Raw genomic sequence first — 22,649 nt, 5'->3', positions numbered from 1 at the left:
TGCATTTTATACTTAATATAAAATGCATCTCAGAAAGTTTAAATGAGACTTAAATATTTTACCTTAAAAAAATCTTGAAGTATTTCAGAAAACTAAATTTCATGTCTTAGGAAAGCTGGATGCTTCATTTTTCTTTTGTTCAGTCCAGTTTTGTTCATCTGTTTTTTCCTTATACAAAGGAAATTCACATTTCTGAGCAACCATATCCAAATCACCAGCCAACTGGGCCTTACTAGGAGATTATTGGAGTTTAATGGACTGAACCTCTTCATTTTATGAACCTTTTGTGTAGTTAGGATCTGCATGTATTCAGCACACATCGAAGAAGCTTGGTGATTAAATTTTCTAATCCATTATGCAAGCATCATTAGGTACACATACATTTATATTGAAAATCCACTCAAAAGATTAAAATTAGAGCTTATGAAACAACTTGAGATTAATAGGATGACAAAGCATGATGCTTCCTATTAGACACCTGCATAAGTATGAAATCACAGCCACTCTGGCTGTGGTAATAAGTGTTGTACAAGAACCAGGGCTGACAGAAACTAGACACAAACCTAGTCACTTCCAGCAGTCTTGTTGCAGGCACTTCCTATATGCACAAAGGAATTCAGATGAAAAGCTGGTGTTACAAGGAGAACAAGTAAGACAGTTTGATCATCTTCCCTGCAGTATTACATAGTTGCAAAATTTGATTTCTTAGGTTTAATTTTATGCCTGCATTTTCTAATGTGTATATATTATTAAGGAACTACTTTTTTTTTTTTTTTTTTTTTTTTTTTTGATTACATGGTACAAGGGATTTTTTTTTCTATGAAGTTATTTTCTCACCTTTATCATATTGAAACTTTTAGATGGAACAGGAACTGCTTAATTGAAACTGAAATTAATCACAGAATTTCTAGGTTGGAAGAGACCTCAAGATCATCGAGTCCAACCTCTGACCTAACGCTAACAGTCCCCACTAAACCATACATCTAAACGTCTTTTAAAGACTTCCAGGGATGGTGACTCCACCACTTCCCTGGGCAGCCTGTTCCAACAGATAAACAGATAAACAATAGATAAACTACAGCAATAAACAAAATAAAATAAACAAAATAAACAAGTGCCCTTATAAGCCCTTGAGTAGAAGATTTTCAAAGCAGTGATCCAGAGCCTCTCCTACTCCCTGGCTCATGCTTTGCTTCACATGAGCGTTTACACCCATCACCTCTCTAGACAGGAAGAAATGCCAAAATTTTCTGCCTTGTTTTTCTCCCTGTAAAAATGATGACCAGAAAAATTTGAGAGAAAGGCAAATGTACACACAGAAGTATACAGTTTTTCAATTTGTTCTACAGTCTGTGTTCCTGATTGAAGTACACAGAACAGCCATCATATCAGGATAGAGCCACTGGAACATTAGCAACAATTTCTGTAATTGTACCCCACAAAGGTTATTAGCTCCAGGTTTTGTTTCTGCAATATGTGTAAGCTAATGGGCGGGGCTTTTGCTTGAAAGGTGGTTTTCATTTATGTGTCAGATTGCACCTTTGGTTTTAAGGGAAAAGGACGTGAAGGGGATAAAAACCTCCAGAATCCCCTAGGAGCATGACTAAGGGTTGTTGTTGCCTAACAACTAACTTATCTTTCCTGACTCAGGCCTTCCATATATGAAATACCTCTTCTTTAAGCTCAAGTCAGATGCAGCCAAATGTACCTTTGACTCAAAGCTGGTGCTAGTACTGAATTTCCTAAATTTGTTCAAAGTTCAAACTCCCTTTTGCTATGAAGTACAATTCTTTTAGAAACAAGCATGACCTTTTTACAAGGCACGCACTGAGGATAGGCTCTACCGTACCTAAATCTGGTCATCTACAAGTTAAACTTCTAGTTAAAGCCTGTTGTCTGTGCTCCCTATGTACTGAATGGAGAAAAAAAAAGCAAGTACTCTATCTCCAGGCAGTGACTAAGCCCATCTACATTATGTTCTTCTCTCTCCTTTGACTGGAAAAGCATCCAGATCACCTAGCTTCCGAATAGCTAAATATACGTGAGATTAATTCCACCCTGAGCAATCAACATATCCTCTTCAATCACTCATTTCCAAAGCTATTGATACTCAGAGAAGCAGACATTGAGGAACTCCATCTGTGTTAACACATGATTCAGTGTTGCAAGGTGAAGCTGCAAAACACCCTTAGGCAAAAGCTCTATCAGCTTGTAAATGAAAAATCTTCTTCCAGGTTCATTGGCATAACCAGAGGTTTTATGATAACCAGGTAGTGGAGAATGCTGCATGTACCACTAAGTTTTTTGTCTTGAGTACCAACTTCCCTCCATGTTTGAGTCTGGGATGGCCTAAGGCCCCTGTGATCATTTTTAAATTTTAAAATCTTACAATTTTAAGGACTTCTGGATTTTTAAAATTGTTAAGTTTTAAATAATAATAATAGTAATTATATTAATCATTTAAAGGATCATGTGGTAGATTTGTGGTAGCTCCAAGATCCCCTTCCCACCTCATTTCAGGAACAGCTTTAATGTTAGCAGAGACCAGGCTGTGCAGCTGTAGGTAATGGCCAGGGGATATTGAGGGGGATTATGAAGTCTGTTTTCCTGTAGTAACCCAGGCCGCAATCTGAGGAAACTTAACAGCTGCCCCATGGACATCTGAGACATGTTTGGGGCAAATGGGGAATTACAAAGAGAATGACAGAAAGGACAGGAGTGTTACAACCTAGAACCCAAAGGTAATGCACTCACCACTTCTGGGGCATAGCCCCAGGGGACAGATGTTAGATTTAATGCAGCTCAAGGAGCCAGGCCACCCTTCAGTACTCATGCTCACAGCAGTTCCAGGGCCTGTCAGTCAGCTTGTGAGCTCCTGGCAAGATGCAGAGCAGCCAACATTTATCTGCCTCAAGGTAGTTGTCATTTGAGGCTCTTTCCTGTATTTTCCCTTTTTCCTAACCAGTCTGATGGTATCTTAGACTACCATCAGCACAGTTTAAAACTACAACCAATGACTGAGCTAGGCCAATTATAATATTACTGCTCAAACACATGAATTGAATCAGAGTTAATTATTCAAAGATTATTAAACTCAGCTAAGAAAAAAAAAAAAAAATCAGCTAGATTGTGTGTTTTCTTTTGCCCTTTCTCATTCTCCCAGTAACATGCTTCAACATCTTTTACATCCTTTCCAGCTCCTCTGTAGCCTACATACTCCCTTTTATGTATCATCCCTATTTACTCTTTCACATCATACCATAGCAATGTCACCAGCCCCTCTTGCTTCAGCACACCTTTCCTTCAAATTTCCTGGGCAACCTTTCTGAATACAGTAGAACAGACGGATTCAGCTTCCCAAAAAAACCCTTCTGTTTTATTCCTGATGCTTATCATTGCTAGAAGCAGCCATCTTCTACTCCCCAGGGATACAGGAAACTGCAGCTCCTGTGACTCATAATGATATGAAGCTTCAGGCATGCCAAAATTACTAATGCAATCTGAGTAAAAGCAAAAATTCAAGTTCATATTAGAAATCAGGAAAAACCTTTATGAAAACAATGCCAAATAAGAACAAGAATCAGGCTCAAATATGTTAATGAATGTGAAACTCTGCCTGATCAACATCATTGCTGTTGGCAACCATATACTTTTTATTCAATAAGATAAATTGGTGTAGTGGGTTTACGTGGCAAGGTTTTGGTAGCAGGGAGCCATAGGTGTGGCTTGTGTGAAGGATCTAGAAGCTGCCCCATGTTTGGTAAGACCAGACTGCTGACCAGAGCCAAGCCAATAAGCGATGTTGGTTTGCACCTCTGTGAGAGCATATTTAAGACAGGGAAAAAAAAACAACGCTGCACCACACAGCAGCTGGGAGAGTGAGACGAGTGAGGAACAGCCTTGCAGGCGCCAAGGTCAGTGAAGAAGGAGGGGGAGAGGTGCTCCAGGCGCCGGAGCAGAAGTCCCCTGCAGCCTGTGGTGAGGACCATGGTGAAGCAGGATGTCCCCCTGCAGCCCATGGAGTACCATGGTGGAGCAGGGTTCCACACTGCAGCCCGTGGAGGAGACCATGGTGGAGCAGGTGGCCCTGCACTGACGGAGGCTGCCGCCTGTGGAAGACCCCTGCTGGAGCAGATTCCGGGCCGGACCTGTAGCCAGTGGAGAGGAGCCCACGCAGGAGCAGGTGACCTGGCAGGAGCTGCTGCCCGTGGGGGAGCCTGGTTGGAGCAGTTTGCTCCTGAGGGATGGACCCCGTGGTACGGACCCATATATGGAGCAGTTCTGGAAGAGCTGCTGCCTGTGGGAAGCCCATGCCGGATCAGTTCATCAAGGACTGTATCCTGTGGGTGGGACCTCCCAGCACAGGGTACGAGAGTGACCAAGAAGGAGCGGCAGAGAAGTGCTGTAGACTGACCATAATCCCCATTCCCCTGTGCCGCCCGGGGGGAGGAGGTGGAAGAGGGTGGATGGGGGTGGAAGGTGCTTTTGGTTTCTTTCCTTTGTTTCTCACTTCTCTAGCTTGTTAGTAATAAGCAATAAATCTTACTATCTCCCTATGCCGAGTCTGTTTTGCCCATTACAATAATTACTGCATGATCTTCTCGTCCTTATCTCAACCTTTGAGACCTTTTCATCATATTTTCTCTCCATTCCTCTTTGAGGAGGGGGAGTGAGAGAGTGGCTGTGGTGGGGCTTGGCTGCCCACTCGAGCGGAACCACAACAATTGGTCACCATAAGTACATATATATATATATATATATATATTCATGATTCAAATATGACTTCATTAAAAAAGAAAGATTGAAACGGCTTGATGAAATTTGGACAATAAGGTCAGATCACCAGAAAAAGGGATGTTTTAATCTACCAGCATTATCCAGCTTTTAGGAGAGCTCTACATGTTCATTCTCAGGATGAATATTGGCTATAGACATTTGTTGTATTATGTGTACTGACTTTGCTAGACTCATAGAAAATTCAGACTCGCATATAATTCAGGAACAGTTTGACAAGTATTAACGTCCTGGACAAATACTGGCAGTAACACAGATTTGTAACATTCTTTAGTCTTCAAAAAAAAATTTTTCCTCTTTTCTTATGGAAAACATAATCTATTTTCTGCTATAGCTGACACGTGCAACACCCTTCACTACTGAACTAAAATATAAAGTTGTTAGTCTTCCTTTTTTTAAGGTGTGCTCTAAGTAGGAGCCTAGTTCTCACCAGTATCACCAAAGTCTCCCATCAAGCAGCAAAAGGTATTGTAACAGCTAACACCATTTATCCTGAAGTAAAGGGTTTCTAACCATTTTCAGCTGTGGTAAGTTAATTGTGTCTTGGTATCCCAATACTGACCTAGCACCTCACCTGATGCCTTTGAGTCCTCCTCTTCTTGGCTAATGTATCAGACATTATATGCTATTGTCAACATCAAATTTTCAGTGACTACTTCAGTTAGCTCCAGGAGACAAAGTGCTTACAAGAACCTAGTCCATACATAAAGCTGTTGTTTCCCAGTCCATTTTCTGACTACAGAGAGAGAAAGGTGATTTATCATGAGGACTCTGGTTTGAGAATCCTAGGCTGGATCGGGGACCCCGATGCAGGTGAAAGGTCAGTTCCTGGTTTTGGCAGTTTCTCAAAGCTTTCCCTATTGCTAAATGGAATCCCCTTTACTTCCTCAGTGTAAAGGCCAGCATGGCAGCTTTCTGACTACTTTGTGGTTTCAGCCCAGACTGACATAGGCGGAGTGTTTCACCACACAGCAGGAGACTGCTTTTCTCCACATGGCAATGGCTCAAGTTTTTGCATGACCAAATTCCTAACTTTTCTGTCATTTTTCTGTTACAGAAGAGGATATGACAGTACCAGTGCACTGTGAGATCAAGGCCCACATCTGATGCAGTACCGCAAGGGAATAAATGCCATCCTAAAGAACTGAGAGGGACAGAAACAACCAAGAGACTCTGCCCTAAAAGATTCATTCCTCTCCTCCTCCAGCTGTGAGCCCCTGAGTGTACTGCAGCCTGGGAAAAAGCACAAGCTATGGCAAAAGGAGTTCCCTGGGGAAGGCATACCCAGCCAAGGCAAGGGTGTCAAGCTCTGGGAACACTTTCTATCTCACCCACAGACTGAAGAGGAAGCAAAGTGTTTGGTGATGCACTCACTTCATCTCACCTGAAATTCCCAGTGATGCACTCACTTCATCCCACTGAAATTCCCAGTCGACATTCTTGTAACAAAGGCACAAAAATTTTACCATTGCCATGTTGACTTCAAGCCTTGTGACCCCTTGTGCAATCTGAAGATGCGTGTATAGTGCTGTTTCTTGTCCTATATACAGTGTGTTGTCACCAAGAGCATGGAGTACCAGCTTTTTCATGGCACCTGGTAGGTCATGTAAGCAGTGTTTAACAGGTCCAGGCTCTGATGGGAGTCACACAGTCATTCCATCTATGTTTTCATCTAAGAATGAGCTATCATCCACTATTTGTGCCAGCGGTGCATGGGATGTGCACTCAGTGATGCTACATGCCTGACACCACACAGCTGCTAACAAAACAAAGCCTTTTCTCAGGGTGTCCTAAAAGTCTCCACAGCTGGCTGGGGAGCCAAGTGTGGAAGAATTCAGGGCAGGCAGGCAAAAGAGTCCAGCTATCATTCCACGTGCTCCTGCTGAACAAAATACAAACCTGTGCAGGAATCTAGTGTGGCAACTTACTCACAAAAGGGCTGATCAAAAAGATTAAACTATGTTAACAGCTCCACATGGAAAGACTTTAAAGAAGCAATTGCAAAACATCTTAAGGAAGTGTTTCAGAAATGCGTAAGGAAAGAAACAGTCTCCAGGAGATCGAGATAGGCAACTATATAAGTACATCCTATTACATGCTGAGATAAATCACCATTGCAAAATGATATTGTGCTATAACCTAAGGACATCAAAGACAACCATGACTCTTAAGTCAAATCAAGAAAACACAAATTAAAGAAAGATAGATTTGTGGGGTCGGGCATTGATGAATCTTCACTGTAATAAATGTAGGGGAGCCACATGTTAGTAAAGCAGTCCATCTAAACAGATATTACATGCAATTTTCACATGTTTTTGATATTTTGACCCTATATGGTGTAATTACTGAAGCCTACTCATTTAGAATATGTTGGAGAGATATGAGGTAAACGGAAAACAAATTATTCCTTATATATCCAAAAATACAGAATGATAACAAGGTCAGACATGCTGTTGATAAAAAAAAAACCTGTGTGATTGACAAGGAGGAATCCCTATTGCTTTGGAGGCTCAGCATTCCAGCTGCGTGCTGCAAACCAGTGGGAAGAGTCAGGGTGGGCTAGCAGAATTAGATGTCTTAGGGGCACAACTATCTTCTCCTGCTGCAGTTGAGGAAATCTCAGCAGCATGATACGAGCTATCCTAATTTCACAATTTTGGCTGAAAGCCCAGCCTCTTTCAGAAGTGGTAAGAAAGCAGCAGCTGGGTGTCAAAGAGAAATGCACAACACACGGGAAATTCAAAGTAGATCATAAGTCATTAAGTATAGAAAAAACATGATTTGTATGGTTAACAATAATAAACATATTTGTAAATATAAAAGATGTGTATACATGGAAAAAGCAAAATCTCATCAGAGGTCCAGACTCATTACTTCATATAGATACTGAAATGATTACTAACTGCAGCTAAAGCAGGAATGCTAATAAAACACTTTTGTTCTATGTTGGGAACAAAAGAAACTTAACAAGTTCCATCAACAAATATGATGAACTGCTTTGTGACACATAGCCACTAAGTGACATATATTAAGACTAAACAGAGATCATTCATACCAATTAGTTCTAAAACTGTGGTCTAGGAAGATTCCTGACTGTCCACAGTTCCTATATTTTAAGTTTTGGGATACTGGAGAGCAGCAGAACAGTGGAAGAAACTGAATGTTGTGCAAGTTTTCAAAAGTAGCAAGAGGTGGTTATAGGGTGCTATTAGATTGGTTGCCCTGGTAAACGTGGAATAGTGGGCATGATATCTGATTAAATGAAAATCGGTTATCATATATTACCACTCTGGGTTCTCTTGGTATTCCTCAAAATACAGGCTGGCAGTTATACATGCTGAATACATCATCATCCCTGAAACAGTGAACAGTGATGCTTATTTTCAATCAAGAGCTAGTTTTAAATAACATATATTTTTCTCATTTAGTCTTCATATGTTTTGTGTAACATATGTTGATGTATTCTTTATACGAAATACAATTTTCAGCATATAAAGCAATTATACACTGAAGACTGCACTGCATCACACAAGGGAGTGTTTTCCCCAAAAAAAGGGTCGATGATGTATGGGTTAGCCTTAGGACAGTCATTAAGTAGTACTGTTTACTGTCTGGACAGGAGATGGTTCCACCCAGTCAGATTCCATACATGTGTGTGTATGTATGTATAAGGACACCTATTTGCACTAAAAATGATGTCTCAAACCCTTTCCATTAAGGCAGAAATAAGGGACCTATCTGGCTTGTATAAGAACTGAATATCAAGCCATATGGTTTGGTAAACAGCTTAAAAAGTTCAGAGTTATGAAATAAAAGGAGAGAGAAGCTGTTGAGAGCTGATCTTAATAAAGGTAGGCCTAACTGTGCGTTTCTTTTTATTTTTGTAAATCTGTTTTGGGGTTGGACTAGATGATCCTCAGAAGTCCCTGCCAACCTTGGCCATTCTGTGATTTCTATTAAGCTTTGTGTAAGTCTAACTTTTATTTGAATAATGCATAGAAATTCTTCTTTAATTTCCTTATCTTAGGTATGTACTGCATGTGATGCCAGCATACTGCCAAAGCCAAAGTGAAAAATTCCTATGAATGCATTGATTTTGCAAACCAGGGTACTGGATCTCTCCTTCAGTGACCAGAGTGCAATAAGACTGTAAAGGAAGGTGAAAAAACTACAGGGTGTTCCACCAGTACGGTGCATGAGCTAGTAAACTGGTGATGCAATGTGATTGCATGAAAAATAATAAACCTTTCTGGGATTATCATTAGCAGATTTGCTAAGCCCTTCTGGAAGCTTTTCAATGCAAAACTTTTTTTTTTTTTTTTTTTTTTTTTTTTTTTTAAGAAGAAGAAGAAGAAGAAACTGATATAATAGTTCTATGCTGTAACTCTATAGTTTATTGCACAAAGATTTTGTTATGCAAAGATTGAAAAAAGTATGTATTACCAAGGTTAAGAATTTGTTAGCTGATTTCATAATTAGTCCTCAGTGAGAAACATCACTGAAAAAAGTTTGTTTGTTTGTTGGGCCTGAAGAATTTTTAAGAGTTTGACAGTCTCATACTGTCTTCAACATATTCACGAGTGATTTGGAAATAAGCATGACATCCTGACTGGGCAAATTTGCAGTAGAACAAAGATTAATGGAGTGCTGAGTAATACTGAAGACAGAGCAATCAAAGAGAACAATCAGACCTTCTTGATAAACTGGCCTGAGTAACCATAGTTAATTCTGATGCACTGAAGTGTGAAGTTATGAGTACAGGAATGACAAATGTATGCTACAATTTACTCCCCCTTACGAAAGGGAAGACTGTAGTTTGGAAAACAGTAATTCACCAGCTTATAGAAGATAAACAACTCAGCAGAAGTCTCTAGTGGCAAATGAGGACAGCTGGATTCTGTATGTATAACTCAGGAAGTCATTTATATGTAAGAATATAAGAATAACAAGGTGCTGTTCATCTCATTCTACAGCATTTGTGGGAAAGGTACTAGAATCTGCACTGGATAAAGGGTCTGTGAAGAGTTGGAGGGAGTGCAAAAATAGAGTTATGGTTGGATATAACAAATAAAGACTTTTTATAGTGAGAACTTAAAAGGCTAAGTCTAATTGTTTTAAAAAAGAAGCTTGTAATGTAACCTGGGCATGTTTTATAAACTTGATTCCAATGAAAAAACAATGGTTATGCAATGGCTTTTAAGCTACTAGAAAAAGCTTTAATAAGAACTAATGCCTAGACTCTGGCTAAACTAAATGAGGACAAACCCATGGTGTATACTGTTTTCAGATGATCACCCATTGAAAGATAATTCCATGAGATGTGGTGACATCATCATTCCTGATACCTTTAAAAGAAGAGAGGTTATTTTCCTTCAATAAAGGCTTCGGTTAGCCACAGGTGATCAGGATTAACAGTGAAGTGTTAATGGCAGGTACCAGCTCTGACATCTGACAAGTCAGACAAGATGATCTGATGGTACTTACGGCTCTGTCTATAAATCTACGGGAAGAAATAATATGAATATTCCTGTACAAATACAAAACTGTATTCATTGTTTTACTTCATTCTTCCACAGCCTAGCAGAAGCCAAGTGGAGCTAAACAATTGAAGAGCGTTGTAAAGTGTTATAAAATGAATTGTTTAAATCAGTACAAGCTGGTAGGCCCATTTAGCAAACCACACTGGCAAAATCATGCCCTAGAAAACTCAAAGTTTTGCTAAAGACTTAATATTCTGGACTTACAAACAAAGATTGCAAAGACAAGAGGATCCACCCAGCCTGACTAGAAGACGACTAACTGTCAGAGTTTCATTCCAGAGGAGTAAAGGTGAACCAAAGAAGAGCTGAGAGCTTACACCCATTCATAACCCACAAAACTGTCTTTTGAGGATTTACCTAGACAAACCACAATGTTGCTGCTCCAGCTTTTCAGAAGTACAGAAATAAAAGCTTGGCTGTATTCAGAGAAGTCCCATTAGAAGAGCAAGGCAGCACTTGATGGCTCTGTCCCACTCTCTGACACTCCTTCTACCCTGTGTTTTAAAGCAGGGAGTTGCACAGAGCCCTTTTGTCCTTGGATGGCATGTCATTACAGGAACAATGAGTCCTGCTCCCTCTTTCAGGTTCTTATGATTCTGTTTAAAGCTTCAGAGTGATATAACTCAGCCAAGCAATGCTGTATGTGCCTTTATCTACTTGTTTGGAAAGTAAAGATAACATCCTGCACATGAGTCTTGAAATATGGCTGGAAGCCACCCAGGCCACACAACCAAAACCTTTACATGTAAACCCAATACTTTCCATGTAAACCCAATATTGAGTCCTTCTGCAATCCAAAGAATTTTAACATTGAACAGGTACTTTTAGTAGGCTGCACATTGTAGCTGCTGTACTGTTACACACTGAGAAACTCAACAAACCTTTTCATTAAGTGCGGTAAAAATTAGCCATAAGTGGCAACAGAGAAAAGATGGATTATGAATGGTTAAGTTATGAGGGAGAAGCAATTAAACACATAATTGATTTGTTTGCTAGTATATTTATGTATTCAAAATTGGTCTGGTTGAAAAGTCATTGATAATTCATAATAGGTGGTCTGGCAGAATCAAAAGCTCTGTGTAAAGAAGCTGTGTTTTTACCTTCCAAACTAATCTTCTCAAAATACTACACAATTAAAAAAAAATAATCATATGTCAACAGGCAAAAAAAAAAAAAATCAAACATATTTTGTGATTTTTTTTACATGTTATATACATCACCCATTGGTCCTATTTTTATTATGGCCCTCAATATTACTTTGTTTTATGAAAGAGATCTAATAAAGACCTAGGAAATTTCTTTTAGAAAATGTCTTCTAGAAACTAAGAAGTTGGGTGCTCCAGGAGAAACATAACTCATTCAGTCTGTGAAGTACTATTGTGTTTTATGTTATTAATTCATCCTAAAGCATGGGTTACCTTCAAAGAACTTATTCAAAGTAGGTTAATTTACATGTTAGCACAGAAATACACTTGCAGTGTCAGATTGCTATGAATCTGTGATCTGGGTTTGCATTTTTTTTACATCTCATAAGGCTACTTCTCTCCTTTGCTGAGCACATGACAGATCCAGCCAACAGTGAGGACAGACAGAGCTGACAAATTCAAAGGCCTGCACGTATTTTCTTTAATTTTCAGGGGGATTAAAGCCAGCAGAGTGTTACTCTGTTCAGCCTGTATTTCTGCTTGCTGTGCTACCACCCCTCACACCAGGAGCAGGAAGGAAGGAGGCGTAGCTAAGAAGCAAGGAGGAAGAGCACAGAGAAGCTTGATGGTCGAGCAGTGGAACCCTTCATCAAAAAATTGTTTTGCTTTCTTCATTGATCTCATACTCATGGCCCATGCCTCCTCTGCCTCTGTCCAAAGCCACCCTCAGGGGTGATGTGTGCCTCTCTTTAGACACTTCTCTACCTTGTGCCATCGACCTGCCCACAGGCTGCTTCTGGCCTCACCACCACCTCACAAACACAAAGCACAAGTTGTGTTAATAAAATATGCCTTTAATGTGGTGTGCCCTGAACACGTTAGACCTAAGCATTTCAGATTGTTTCTCAAGGCTTCTAGCACCATACTCATGATCATCTTTGTGCATTCTTCCACCTGATTCTCCATATTGTACACCATGTAACTAACTGTTCTCCACATAGCTCAATTGCAATGAATTGTTTCTGTGAAATTCTTTGGGAAATAAAGTGTCTCTTCAGTCTCCTCTTCATCTGAGCAGGAATCCCTTGAAGCCTGCTGGTCAATTGTAAGGGAGTCTCAGTCTCTCAGCGGGTCACAACGGAGTACAAAAGCATCATCTCTTTTCTGCCATTATTTCCTCTTCTGTCTTTTCCTTTCCACTGCTGTGTGCAAGGCCTGCATAATGAGGTCCTCATTATTCAGGATGTTGTATTCACCCAGCTGAACCAGACGGTCATATGCCTTCTCAGTATATGTGACTGAATATGTTGAATAAGGGGAACAGCGGCCATAGATATCAACTTTGCCATCTTCCATCTCTGACTCAGAGCGCTTCTGACCTAAGAGAAAGAGGTGACAAATCAGTGGTGACAGATGGGAATTACACTGGTCATAAGCAAGTAAGCTCACAACAGAGCAGGGAAAGGAGATACCCCATCACAGAATGAGTTCATAATAGAAATTGTTCTTGTGTGAATGTTGGTTTGTTTGTTTAAACTAATAATTCTTTTTCAAACTGCCAGCTCAATCCCTGGCTCAAGTGGATATTATCTGCTTCATATGATGATGGCAGAAAAATGGTAATTATTACTCTTATATGGGTCTATACTGCAGTTGTGAGCTGTCTCTCTGTTCATGTAGATATATCAATATGACCTGCAAACTAACCAGCTTGGGGATTGAAATAGTGCAGCCAAGGCAGTAAATCTGCCTTGGGTTAAAAAAAAAAAATAAAAAATAAAAAAAAAAATGTAACCTTCAGCAACAGAGAGGTTTGATTTATTGAAATGAGTCAACTGTGAAGTTTAGGAGTTGGAATATTAAATATACTCCCTTAATAGACTGACCATCAACTTTTTTTTTTTCTTTTTTTTTTTTTTTTTTTAAACATGCTTGATTCCTTACCTGGTGCTTTGTATTTTTGGAAGGTATCATTAATTAGTGGAAAAAATAACAGTACTGGTGCTCCCGGAGTCTCAGTGCCTTCAAAGAGGTAACATTCCTTCAGGTTTTTCCTGTCTTCTTCACTCAAGTCCACCTTTGGAAATAGGATGCCCTGTTCTGAACAGTACTTGCAGGTCTGGTCCAGAGCCTGGATCAATGAACAGAGCAATACCAAGACTTAAAGAAGAAGAAAGACTCAGAATTTCTTTGGAGTCCAGTACCAAAGCGGACATTTTCCAAGCTGGTTGTGAGAGAGCTCTAAAACCCCCATGGCAAAGCACTGTAAAAGCAGAGAGAAGGTATTTGTTTTCCCCGAGTTCTTAGCACAGAACAGTCATATTGTACAGGAAAAACAAATGAGAATATGTACAACCTATAAATGGAGCATTGCATTGCAGAATTAAGCTAAAAGTACTAGTGGTTAAGACTTCCAGTAGAAGCAATATAGAAAGCATCTAAGTGTTAAAAGATTCTAGATATGCAGTAGTTGAAGAAGAAATAGAGAGTGCTTCAGTTTATCTCACCAGTATCTGTGATCCTGCACTGTAATTTAAATGCAGAATGACGTCCACCTTTCTCTCTGGTTTTAGAAGTGGCATGACGCTTGTATTGATGAAAAATCCTGTATCTACTAGAGACAAGTATTCTTCTGATTGTGTCAGCTGGTTGGGAAATGTGTCTAACACCGTATCTAAAAAGAAATATATATTTGATTGTAAGTGCAATTGGTCAAAACTGGTTAACCTGTTTTCTGCTCTTAGACCACAACTGCAGAGCCCTAACTGGTGACTGTCTTCTGGGAAGGGGGATTTGTCATATCCCTTCTCTTCTGCTTTCCCAACCCCAGCCACATGCAGCAATGGACCTGCATTAGCAACATTAAATGGAGGTGTTTCTTTTGCCTACCACCAAGTGTGTCATGTCTTCAACCAGAGGAAGCAAGGACCACCATCAGATCCTGGTGTCCCAACCTCACAAGGTGTGTGCTGCTGGCATTCTTGGCGTGGAGCTCAGCTGTACCAAGCTACATCCCAGTGTGCCACAACTGACTGATTTAATAGCGATTCTGCCCAAACATGGTCTCTAGCCATGAAGAATGGGTTTAATATGAAATCTGTCTTCATTTTGTTTTCTTTGTTAATTCTCTTCTCGGGCACACAGGTCCTCCCCTGCTTTTCTTAGCTGTCTTCACCTTTCCATCTGTGGAAATGCTTGTTCTCCAGGTAGTCATTATGCATCTGAAAGCCCTTCAGAAAGTTGTGCTCCTGGGCAACAGAGAAGCGGTCAGTGAGAGCGTCTCGGATAACGCTGCTGAGGGGGCCAGCGGGGGTGAATAGGCGAGTCTTCAGCTCATGGGGCTTCAGCGGTAGAAGAGGTTCTTCCTCTGCACAGTGAGAGATGGTTAAATTTTACCTGCCTAGAGCAAGGTAACCCTCCAAAATATCAAAAATAAGGAATAAAAATAAGTGTTTTCTTTACTTAAAAAGCCTGGGATGAAGAGATTTGATGAGCACAAATGACAAAGTAGAAAAAGAAAATGAAATGCTACTCTTGCCAGCAAATATCATTTCCTTACACAGTCCAGATTTGGACATAAAACAAGACCCAGCATCAATAAAAATCTGTATCAGACATTCTCATGGAACAGACTGAAGGCAGGCTTTGGAAAAGGATAACTGTTGTACTTGTTTGCATTACAGTAGCTCCTGCTTAAGGTAGTCAACATCCTTTTGCTTTATTAATAATCTACAGATCAGTCTCATTAATCCCAAACATTTTACTCTTCTGCCAAATCAGTGTTTAGCCCTCAATAAATACATACACAGGACTGAAGATTTTTTCTTTATGCTTCACCATATGAGACTTTGAAAATGATTCCTTCAGAAAGGCAATGTGACCTTTGAAGAAACACTTCAAAAAATGTCAAATATACAGTGTACGTTTCACGTAGCAGATGGGTATGACAGTTTATCTAACATTAAATCTAACACTAAATACACAGTAGGGAAGAAGTATGATAACTAACCTATATTGTCCATTTTGTTCTGGGTCCACCTGTGCCAGAAATCCTCTGATGAGTGGGACAAATTCCAGATGTATAACACATTCAATGAAAATAAACTACTCCATATGCCTGTAAAAGAAAAGTATTCCAAATCCAGCATTCTCACATCATGAATCTCAAAACTGTTATCATGAGATAAAATTCACAAGGTTTATACTTTTCTTTTGCTTGTTTTAAATAAATGCTGCATCATTTTAACTTGTCTGTTGTTTTTTAAGCCTTATTTTGGTATGCAAGTTTTGTCTTATGAACATATTTTAATGGATGGTGACATTTTTATGAATTCACGTGACTTAAGAAAAATGTATGCATTAGGCTAAAATAGTATAGTTTCTCTCTCACCCGAAGTCAAGTGGCCAGTCAAAGAGAAGACTGCATTTGAGCCACTGTGTGGCCAAGGCAGGCTCTCTGGAGTGAGTGTGACCTAGCATGCTCAAACACATCATGATGCAGTGAAGAACCTGCATGAAGACTCATGTAGACTGACAATAGGAAGCACACAAGTTACTGACTACCTGTGAAACAGGCAAGAGGCAACATGCTTGGAGCTGCTCTGGAGGTCACCTTTTTGTAGTGGATTCCCGGGGACCTGGATTTTATTATTGGACTGGAAGCAGTACTATATTGTTACTGAAAACTAGCTTTAAAAAAAGAAAATTTGTCTGTCATTCAAAATTTTCTTTTTTACAATAAACTGAATCCACTATACTAAGAATTAATTCCTAATGAGATATTTATTATCTCCAGTGAAGCTACATTCCTGTCATGCACCTGATGTCCATTTTACTGCTTAGTTTACATAGCTCACAACTAAAAAATAAAATAAAATAAAAAAATCAGAAGCTTACCCTCTAAGAAGCAGATCCGGGATTCAGGGAGCTTCTTCATTAACCGACCCATGAAGAACTCACTGCCAAAATCCTCAGAGCGAACAAAAACTCCATATTTTTGCAATCCTACCTCATAAGGGGTGAACTCTACCCATTCTGTGAAAAGGAATGCAAAGAAGAAAACAATGATTTATTACAGCCCCTTAACTGTGGATAAGAAAGTTGTCAACATGGGAATGAAAGGATGTAAAAATGAAAATAATTTCTACGGTTCATTCTAATATTTCAGACAAAGAGCAAGGAGTTATAAGCATGATGACAATGAAAACCAGTGCACAGGAAAAGTCTTTGGAATATTTTTGAGTCTGTTGTGTGGAAGGTCAAACTACCTTACCACAAGGACATTATGCCAATATATACCAGAAGTTGTTCTGCTCTTTAACAGAGAAGGTTTTTTTTTAGTCTACCTAAAGAGACTATCCCTGGATTGACCAGTTTAAATATAAAGACAAATGGCTCTCAGAAATCTCATAATTACCTTTGAAATCCAGAGTGCTATAGTTGTTCTTGACATTGACTGCAGTATAGATAGGCAAAGGGTTCTGACCACGATCAATGGCCCGTTGCTGATCAGAGAGTTTATGGTTGTCCTTCTGTGATTCCAGAAATACGGTTATATTGAGACAAAAAATAGCAGAAGGATGTTTTCTCTGGATCTAAACTTGTAGAGCAATAAAAGTCCTGCCTCTAATATATTACATGTGCTGGAGTTAAATTCTGAGATGTTCTGTATTTTCCAAAATTCCTGAGAGCACTGTTACTGAAATAACTGCAGGCCCTGGGATGACAGATTATTTGATGACCATTAGGATGAAAGTGGAAGGAAATGCTCAAGAGCAGAAACCAATACTCAAGGTATAAAGCAGCTTAATGTGTTATGCTGCAAGTTTATGTAAGACTTCTCACACATATTTCAAAAGTTTGCACATCCATTTGTTAATACCTTTCATGGGCATTAAGATACTGTCTGTAATTTTGCTATTTCTAAACAAAATATTTACAAGAACATGCCAACAAATCTTAATGTATTTTTTTCAAAATGTTAATTTTGCAGTTCTCTCAGAAAAAGATATTCAAAATCTCAAAGCAAGAATGCTGTTTTCCACTGTGGATGGATAGCTAAAAGAGTGCCACCAAATGTTTTGAAACTATCTGGGTGCTTGCATACATGCAATCTTGTAACAAACGACTTTTCTGAGAACAAAGAAAACATCATCTCTAGAAATTAATTTTCAGAAAAATGTAAGGCAATGTAAACTCTGCTTTATGACATACTGTACCCCATCATGCAACAAAGATTCCAGGACAAGCCCCCAGAGATCTATAAAAGACGTTTTGCGGCCCTCTCTTTTCCGTTGGCACAGCTGCTTTTTGTAATACTTCAAGTACTCCAAAGAAAGGGAATTTATTTTGCATTTTGTCATATGTTTTCGAGCCTCGCTTATTTGCTTATCAAGATCCTTTTGTGACCAGTCAGCATCTCTGTACAAGTTTGACATGGTCCTAGGAAAAGGAAATATAAATTGGAGAGGAAAAAACAAACAAACAAGGTTTGATTAAGCAATAATACATTTCATGCTTCTATTTTAAGTTCTTTTTAATATTGTTTTAAGCAAAGTCTTCTACTCTTCAGTTGTGTGCTCCCCAAGAAATTATTGCTATCTCTTTTAAAAGTCACAATCAGTATCTCTGACAAAATGTCTTGAGCAATTTTCCATAAGTTGTTTTTAGAAAAACACTAATTTTCAAGCTGTTGTAAATTACATGACTTTCCCCCATGAAAAGATTTTAATCTGTCATTGGAAGAACAAAAAACAGGACAACTGAGCAGGTATCATATGTGGACCACCACTGTCAGCCCTGGCCTACTTCAGTGCATCAGTGTCTAGAGGAAGAAGGCCATGAAGAGCTGCCCAGTCCTACCTACCAAGTTGTACCAGACAAGCCAGTTAGGTATGTGGCACAGTCCAGGACATGAAGTTTCTTGAGCCCCCGCAGACTGCCGTACAGTGCGGTCAAAGATCTCATCCCTCCTCCTGTAGTCATGATGGCCACCACTGGGGTCTGAGCAACACATGAACAGAAAAGGCTGGTGTCAGGCAGCGGGCTGCAGCCAGACCAGAAGCTGCATGCCCTGCCCTCAGCAGAGACCTCCTGTTACGGACAGCCTGATGCCACCACAAGCACCCAGTCACAAACAGCCTTCTAACTGATTTCTACTGAAACATAAAATACCATTTATTTTATAAAGGATGACAGGAATAAAAATAATGACATTTTTCTACTCAGATAAGTGACACTTGTCTCTAATGCATTTAACGCTTGCTTGGTATAAAACAAAACAAAATGCATCCATTCAAAACAAAAGTCACAAAAGAGAGAAAGCATCAGTTGTAAAATCAGGAATTAAAAAGAAATCTCACAGGCCAAAGAGGATGATGGGAAATTTCAAGCATAGGCTGATGGTAAATTTTAAGCTAGAAATTGCAACTCATTGTCAAGGAAAACAGCACTGGAAGAAAAAGCAATACACCTGGACTGGAACAGTGACATAGCAAAGGAGAAAATCAGAGTACACCAAAGTAAGGTGCATTATTTGGACCCTTCACTGCCATGGCAGTGAGAAGCAACCAGGAGAGGGGAGTGCAGAATTTTCAACTTATCCAGGTTAGGTCTGATGCAGAAAAAAACAGCTTTGACCCTTGGTGCCTCTGAGCTACCCAAGCTACTAATATAATGAATATTCAATATCAAACTAGGCGTTCATTAGATGTTTTGAATGTTCACCACACAGACCTCATGGTCCAGCAAATCCTGTTCCAGATGCAGGACCTTCTTCAGAGCAGCAGCAACACACTTCTGCCTTTTGAATAGAAACTCTTTCTCCTGCACGCAGAGGTCAAACCCTAAACGCACATCAAGGTGGTCTGGGCTGGAGCAGAGATCAGGAAAAAAGCATATTGAATTTTATTACTGGCAGACAATCTCATAATCTCTAATACAAATAAATCTACTAAGTTTACAAAGTACTGCATTTACAGGAAGATTCTTTCCTACACTCAAATAGGTACTCCGTGCCACGTGAAACAATTGAAAGAGGAACTGGTAAATTCCCAAACTTCCAGGCAGCTATTTCAAAAAACAAAATAAAATCCAACAGATAAATTCAGAGAAGCCTGCTGTCCGAAGTCTCTTACCAGTCTTCTGTCTTCGCATGTAAATCAAATCCTTTATCCTGGAAAGCAAGAATGCAAACAATGTAAGCGTAATAACCTGCTTTAGCACTCCTCCCTGCTGCCTCAAAAAGAGTTTTATCTTGTGCTGTCCTAGCAATGCAGCTACAAATCAAGTTCTGCTGAATAATTCAGCAGGCTATATGAATTTACTGCAATGGTTTATTGTCAGGGATTTTCTTCAGTAGTTCCCAATATTTTGTAGTGAATGCAACATCTGAGGCCAACTGCTGTTTACAGAGGAAGGTAATGATAATTTGTACCTTACAGCCCCCTGCCAACATTACTTCTGGGCTATCAAGAGCCAAACAGTCAGGTTACAGCCCCACTACAGTTTTACACAGCAGCATTTATTCCTCTTTTTCTGCAGTTTATACCCTACAAAAGCTGTGTTCCTTTGATTCTAAATGGATTTTCTATAAGTATGGATCTAAAACTGCTTTGCAAAGCACAGTCAGCATGAGCAAGAGACTGTCACTACCTCTGTTAGTTCAGGTACCCCACACGTGTGAGAAGAGGAAAAGCAAATTATCCAAATTTAGCACAAAGGTCAAGATGGAGTAACAACATCCTATGTATTCCCACATCCATTCAAAGCGAACAAGACACAGTCTGGCATTATTACCCAAAGACCCACCAGTACTCAATTGTGGCATTGTTTTTCGCATGCTTTCATCCTTAAAAATACCCTGGTTATCACCAGAGAATTTCAAAATGATCAAATGGGTCAGGAGCTCCCAGTTTCCTCAGGTAGAAACTGAGGCCTGTGATCTGCAGACCTTGCTTGCCTGATTCCCCTTACCCACACCAGTGCTAAGAGGGTGGGACTCCCAGCCCCATGCAGAGTCACCAGGCTGTCCTGCAGTGAGATCAGCCTTCCCAATGGCAGGGAGATGCACTGGCAAGGACAGGGAAGAGCTGGAAGAGACCCCTGCAGGTGGAGCTCCAAGGGACTGTTCACTGGGGATTCAGACTTCCAGGCTTGGGCTCCTCAACCCTCAAACAAGCAGGCACTCACCTCTGCTAAGATCATGCTTTTTCCACTTGGAAGGGAATGAAGTTCCATGTTTGGAGAGCCTGAGTTTGTACCACACAAATGAGGGTGCTGAAAAGATAAAAATACATTCAGGTTTATAATATAAAGCAATGTTACTCTCTATACACAGAAGCAAATGAATGTTACTATTTATGGCACATGTTATTCTACATGCCACTGCTATGCTTTATGAAGTCCAGTAATAACATACGTAGGAGGGAGGTGGTTTCTTCCCTGGTAGTGTAACATCCAGCATTGGCTGCTTGTATTTGGCATAGTGGAATTTGGCAGGATAGGGGGAGCCAAAGACCAGATCAGGTCCCAGCCTAATGCCTTGGGTGCCCTCGTATGAGCCTTGCACCTTGAAGGAGAATTCTTTCTCTAGAGAAGTGACACAGAAACAGACATAACAGTTTTGTTATCAAAACCAGTAACAGAAATCCTTACAACACCTAACGCAAGACTGTTCTTGTTTTGATTTGATTTTTTCAGTCTTACAATAAGCCATTTGCCTTCATAACATTAGCATGTCATGATTTAAAAACAGCTGATGGAGAAGTAACCTCACTTGATTTCCTCGCACTTTTCTTCTTCTTCTCAGTCACCTGAACTTCCAAGCAGCAGACTTTGCGAGACTGTAAGAAATATGAGCAACAAAATACTTCACCGACAGGGAATCTTCCAGTGTGAGATTCTGCTTTCCAGTTCAAGCTCATACTGATGATGATATAAAAGATACATAGACAGTGCACTGTATCCCAAATAAAACTTTTTCTAAACCACAACCTTGATTTCAAATGCTGGCTGGAATAGCAATCTCTGAGAAATCAGACATAGGGCAAGGCTGGCAGTGGTGGTGTGGAGGAACAGGGCTTGCAGAAGGGAGAAGGTAAGGAGATGTACCATGAGGCAGATGACAATGACGGAAATCACCACCTTTCAGCACCAGCTTTGTTATGTCAAAGGGTACAGTGGCCTGATGACTGTGAGTCAAGTGAAACAAGTGTGGCAACAGGACAAGAAAGATGACGAAACATGACACTCACCACTAGTACTCCATTAGTAATGATGGTTTCAGGAGGGCCTGAACTAGGAAACAGAAAGAAAAACACATTTTTAATAACTCAGTATAATTACAGTTTAATTTATGAGCCACACCCTTCTTCTCATTTTCTTCTTTCTTATTTTTAGCTCTGTATTGGATCTGAAAGAAAAAAATCCGGGAGACTTGTGACACGAGTTTCCTCACTGTGCCGTCAATGCACAGTTATTGTACCAGCTAGTCCAGTCCTGGGGCTGAGCAAAAAAAAAAAAAGGGTACTGCAGGGCCATACTGTGCGATGAGTTTATGCTAAGCCCCAAGATGAGACTGCAGATAGTTTTGCTGAATCCTGTTTTTAAAGAATTGCAATTTGTCTGAGATCAAAAATCCACTGATTATTCCATGTTCTGTTATGCTTTGAATAGAGGCAAATCTCCCTGCAAATCTCAACGGAAGCACATTACAGAACAGCAGTCCCAGTATTCTGCTCTTAAATAGTATTCATTGAAGTAGGCAAAGAAAAGATTTTAGAGTACTTTCCCTGCCTGCCTGAAGTTCATGGAAGGTCACCTGGCATGCACCAGTTCATCAGCTCATACCACAGATTCCATGGGAAATCTTGTTAGTCATCAGCATCATCAAGGAATGATGCACTCTGGGCAATTATGCTAGATTATTCCATGCCTTGGAATTGCTCTTTCCTTTTGCTACAGATTATGTTGCAGTTCATGTTTACTCACATGTTATCCAATGCAAATCCCACCTCTAGTTCCTCTTTCCTCTGGAAAATAAAGAAAGGAAAAAGCATTTGGCACTGGTCTACTGGCACTTCTCATAATACAAGTCTCATAATGTAGGTAAATACATTGTTCATGACTAGCAGAGCATTTAAAAAACGGGCATATGCCGCCTCTGGCCTGT

The 22,649-nt window shown here is 39.9% G+C and overlaps 1 protein-coding gene across 1 annotated transcript in view; it reads right to left on the bottom strand.

Moving 5' to 3' along the window:
• LOC311438095 (uncharacterized protein) overlaps window positions 1–22,649 on the bottom strand; it is a 66,569-nt gene that overhangs the window by 36,381 nt on the left and 7,539 nt on the right. Inside the window, exons 6-23 of the mRNA XM_084522143.1 lie at window positions 22,469–22,509; window positions 21,733–21,775; window positions 21,255–21,321; window positions 20,898–21,067; window positions 20,669–20,755; window positions 19,615–19,652; window positions 19,214–19,349; window positions 18,345–18,481; window positions 17,698–17,920; window positions 16,896–17,010; window positions 16,376–16,513; window positions 15,489–15,596; window positions 14,655–14,846; window positions 13,987–14,153; window positions 13,424–13,610; window positions 12,652–12,858; window positions 6,179–6,388; window positions 3,433–3,500 (exon numbers count right to left, since the gene is read on the bottom strand). Coding sequence (XP_084378269.1) covers window positions 3,433–3,500; window positions 6,179–6,388; window positions 12,652–12,858; window positions 13,424–13,610; window positions 13,987–14,153; window positions 14,655–14,846; window positions 15,489–15,596; window positions 16,376–16,513; window positions 16,896–17,010; window positions 17,698–17,920; window positions 18,345–18,481; window positions 19,214–19,349; window positions 19,615–19,652; window positions 20,669–20,755; window positions 20,898–21,067; window positions 21,255–21,321; window positions 21,733–21,775; window positions 22,469–22,509 — 2,334 coding nt within the window. The remainder of the gene's footprint in view (window positions 1–3,432; window positions 3,501–6,178; window positions 6,389–12,651; window positions 12,859–13,423; window positions 13,611–13,986; window positions 14,154–14,654; window positions 14,847–15,488; window positions 15,597–16,375; window positions 16,514–16,895; window positions 17,011–17,697; window positions 17,921–18,344; window positions 18,482–19,213; window positions 19,350–19,614; window positions 19,653–20,668; window positions 20,756–20,897; window positions 21,068–21,254; window positions 21,322–21,732; window positions 21,776–22,468; window positions 22,510–22,649) is intronic.

Source organism: Aythya ferina, assembly GCF_964211825.1.
Source record: "Aythya ferina genome assembly, chromosome: 5".
Classification (NCBI taxonomy): Eukaryota; Metazoa; Chordata; class Aves; order Anseriformes; family Anatidae; genus Aythya; species Aythya ferina.
This window is presented reverse-complemented; position numbering and strand designations above follow the sequence as displayed.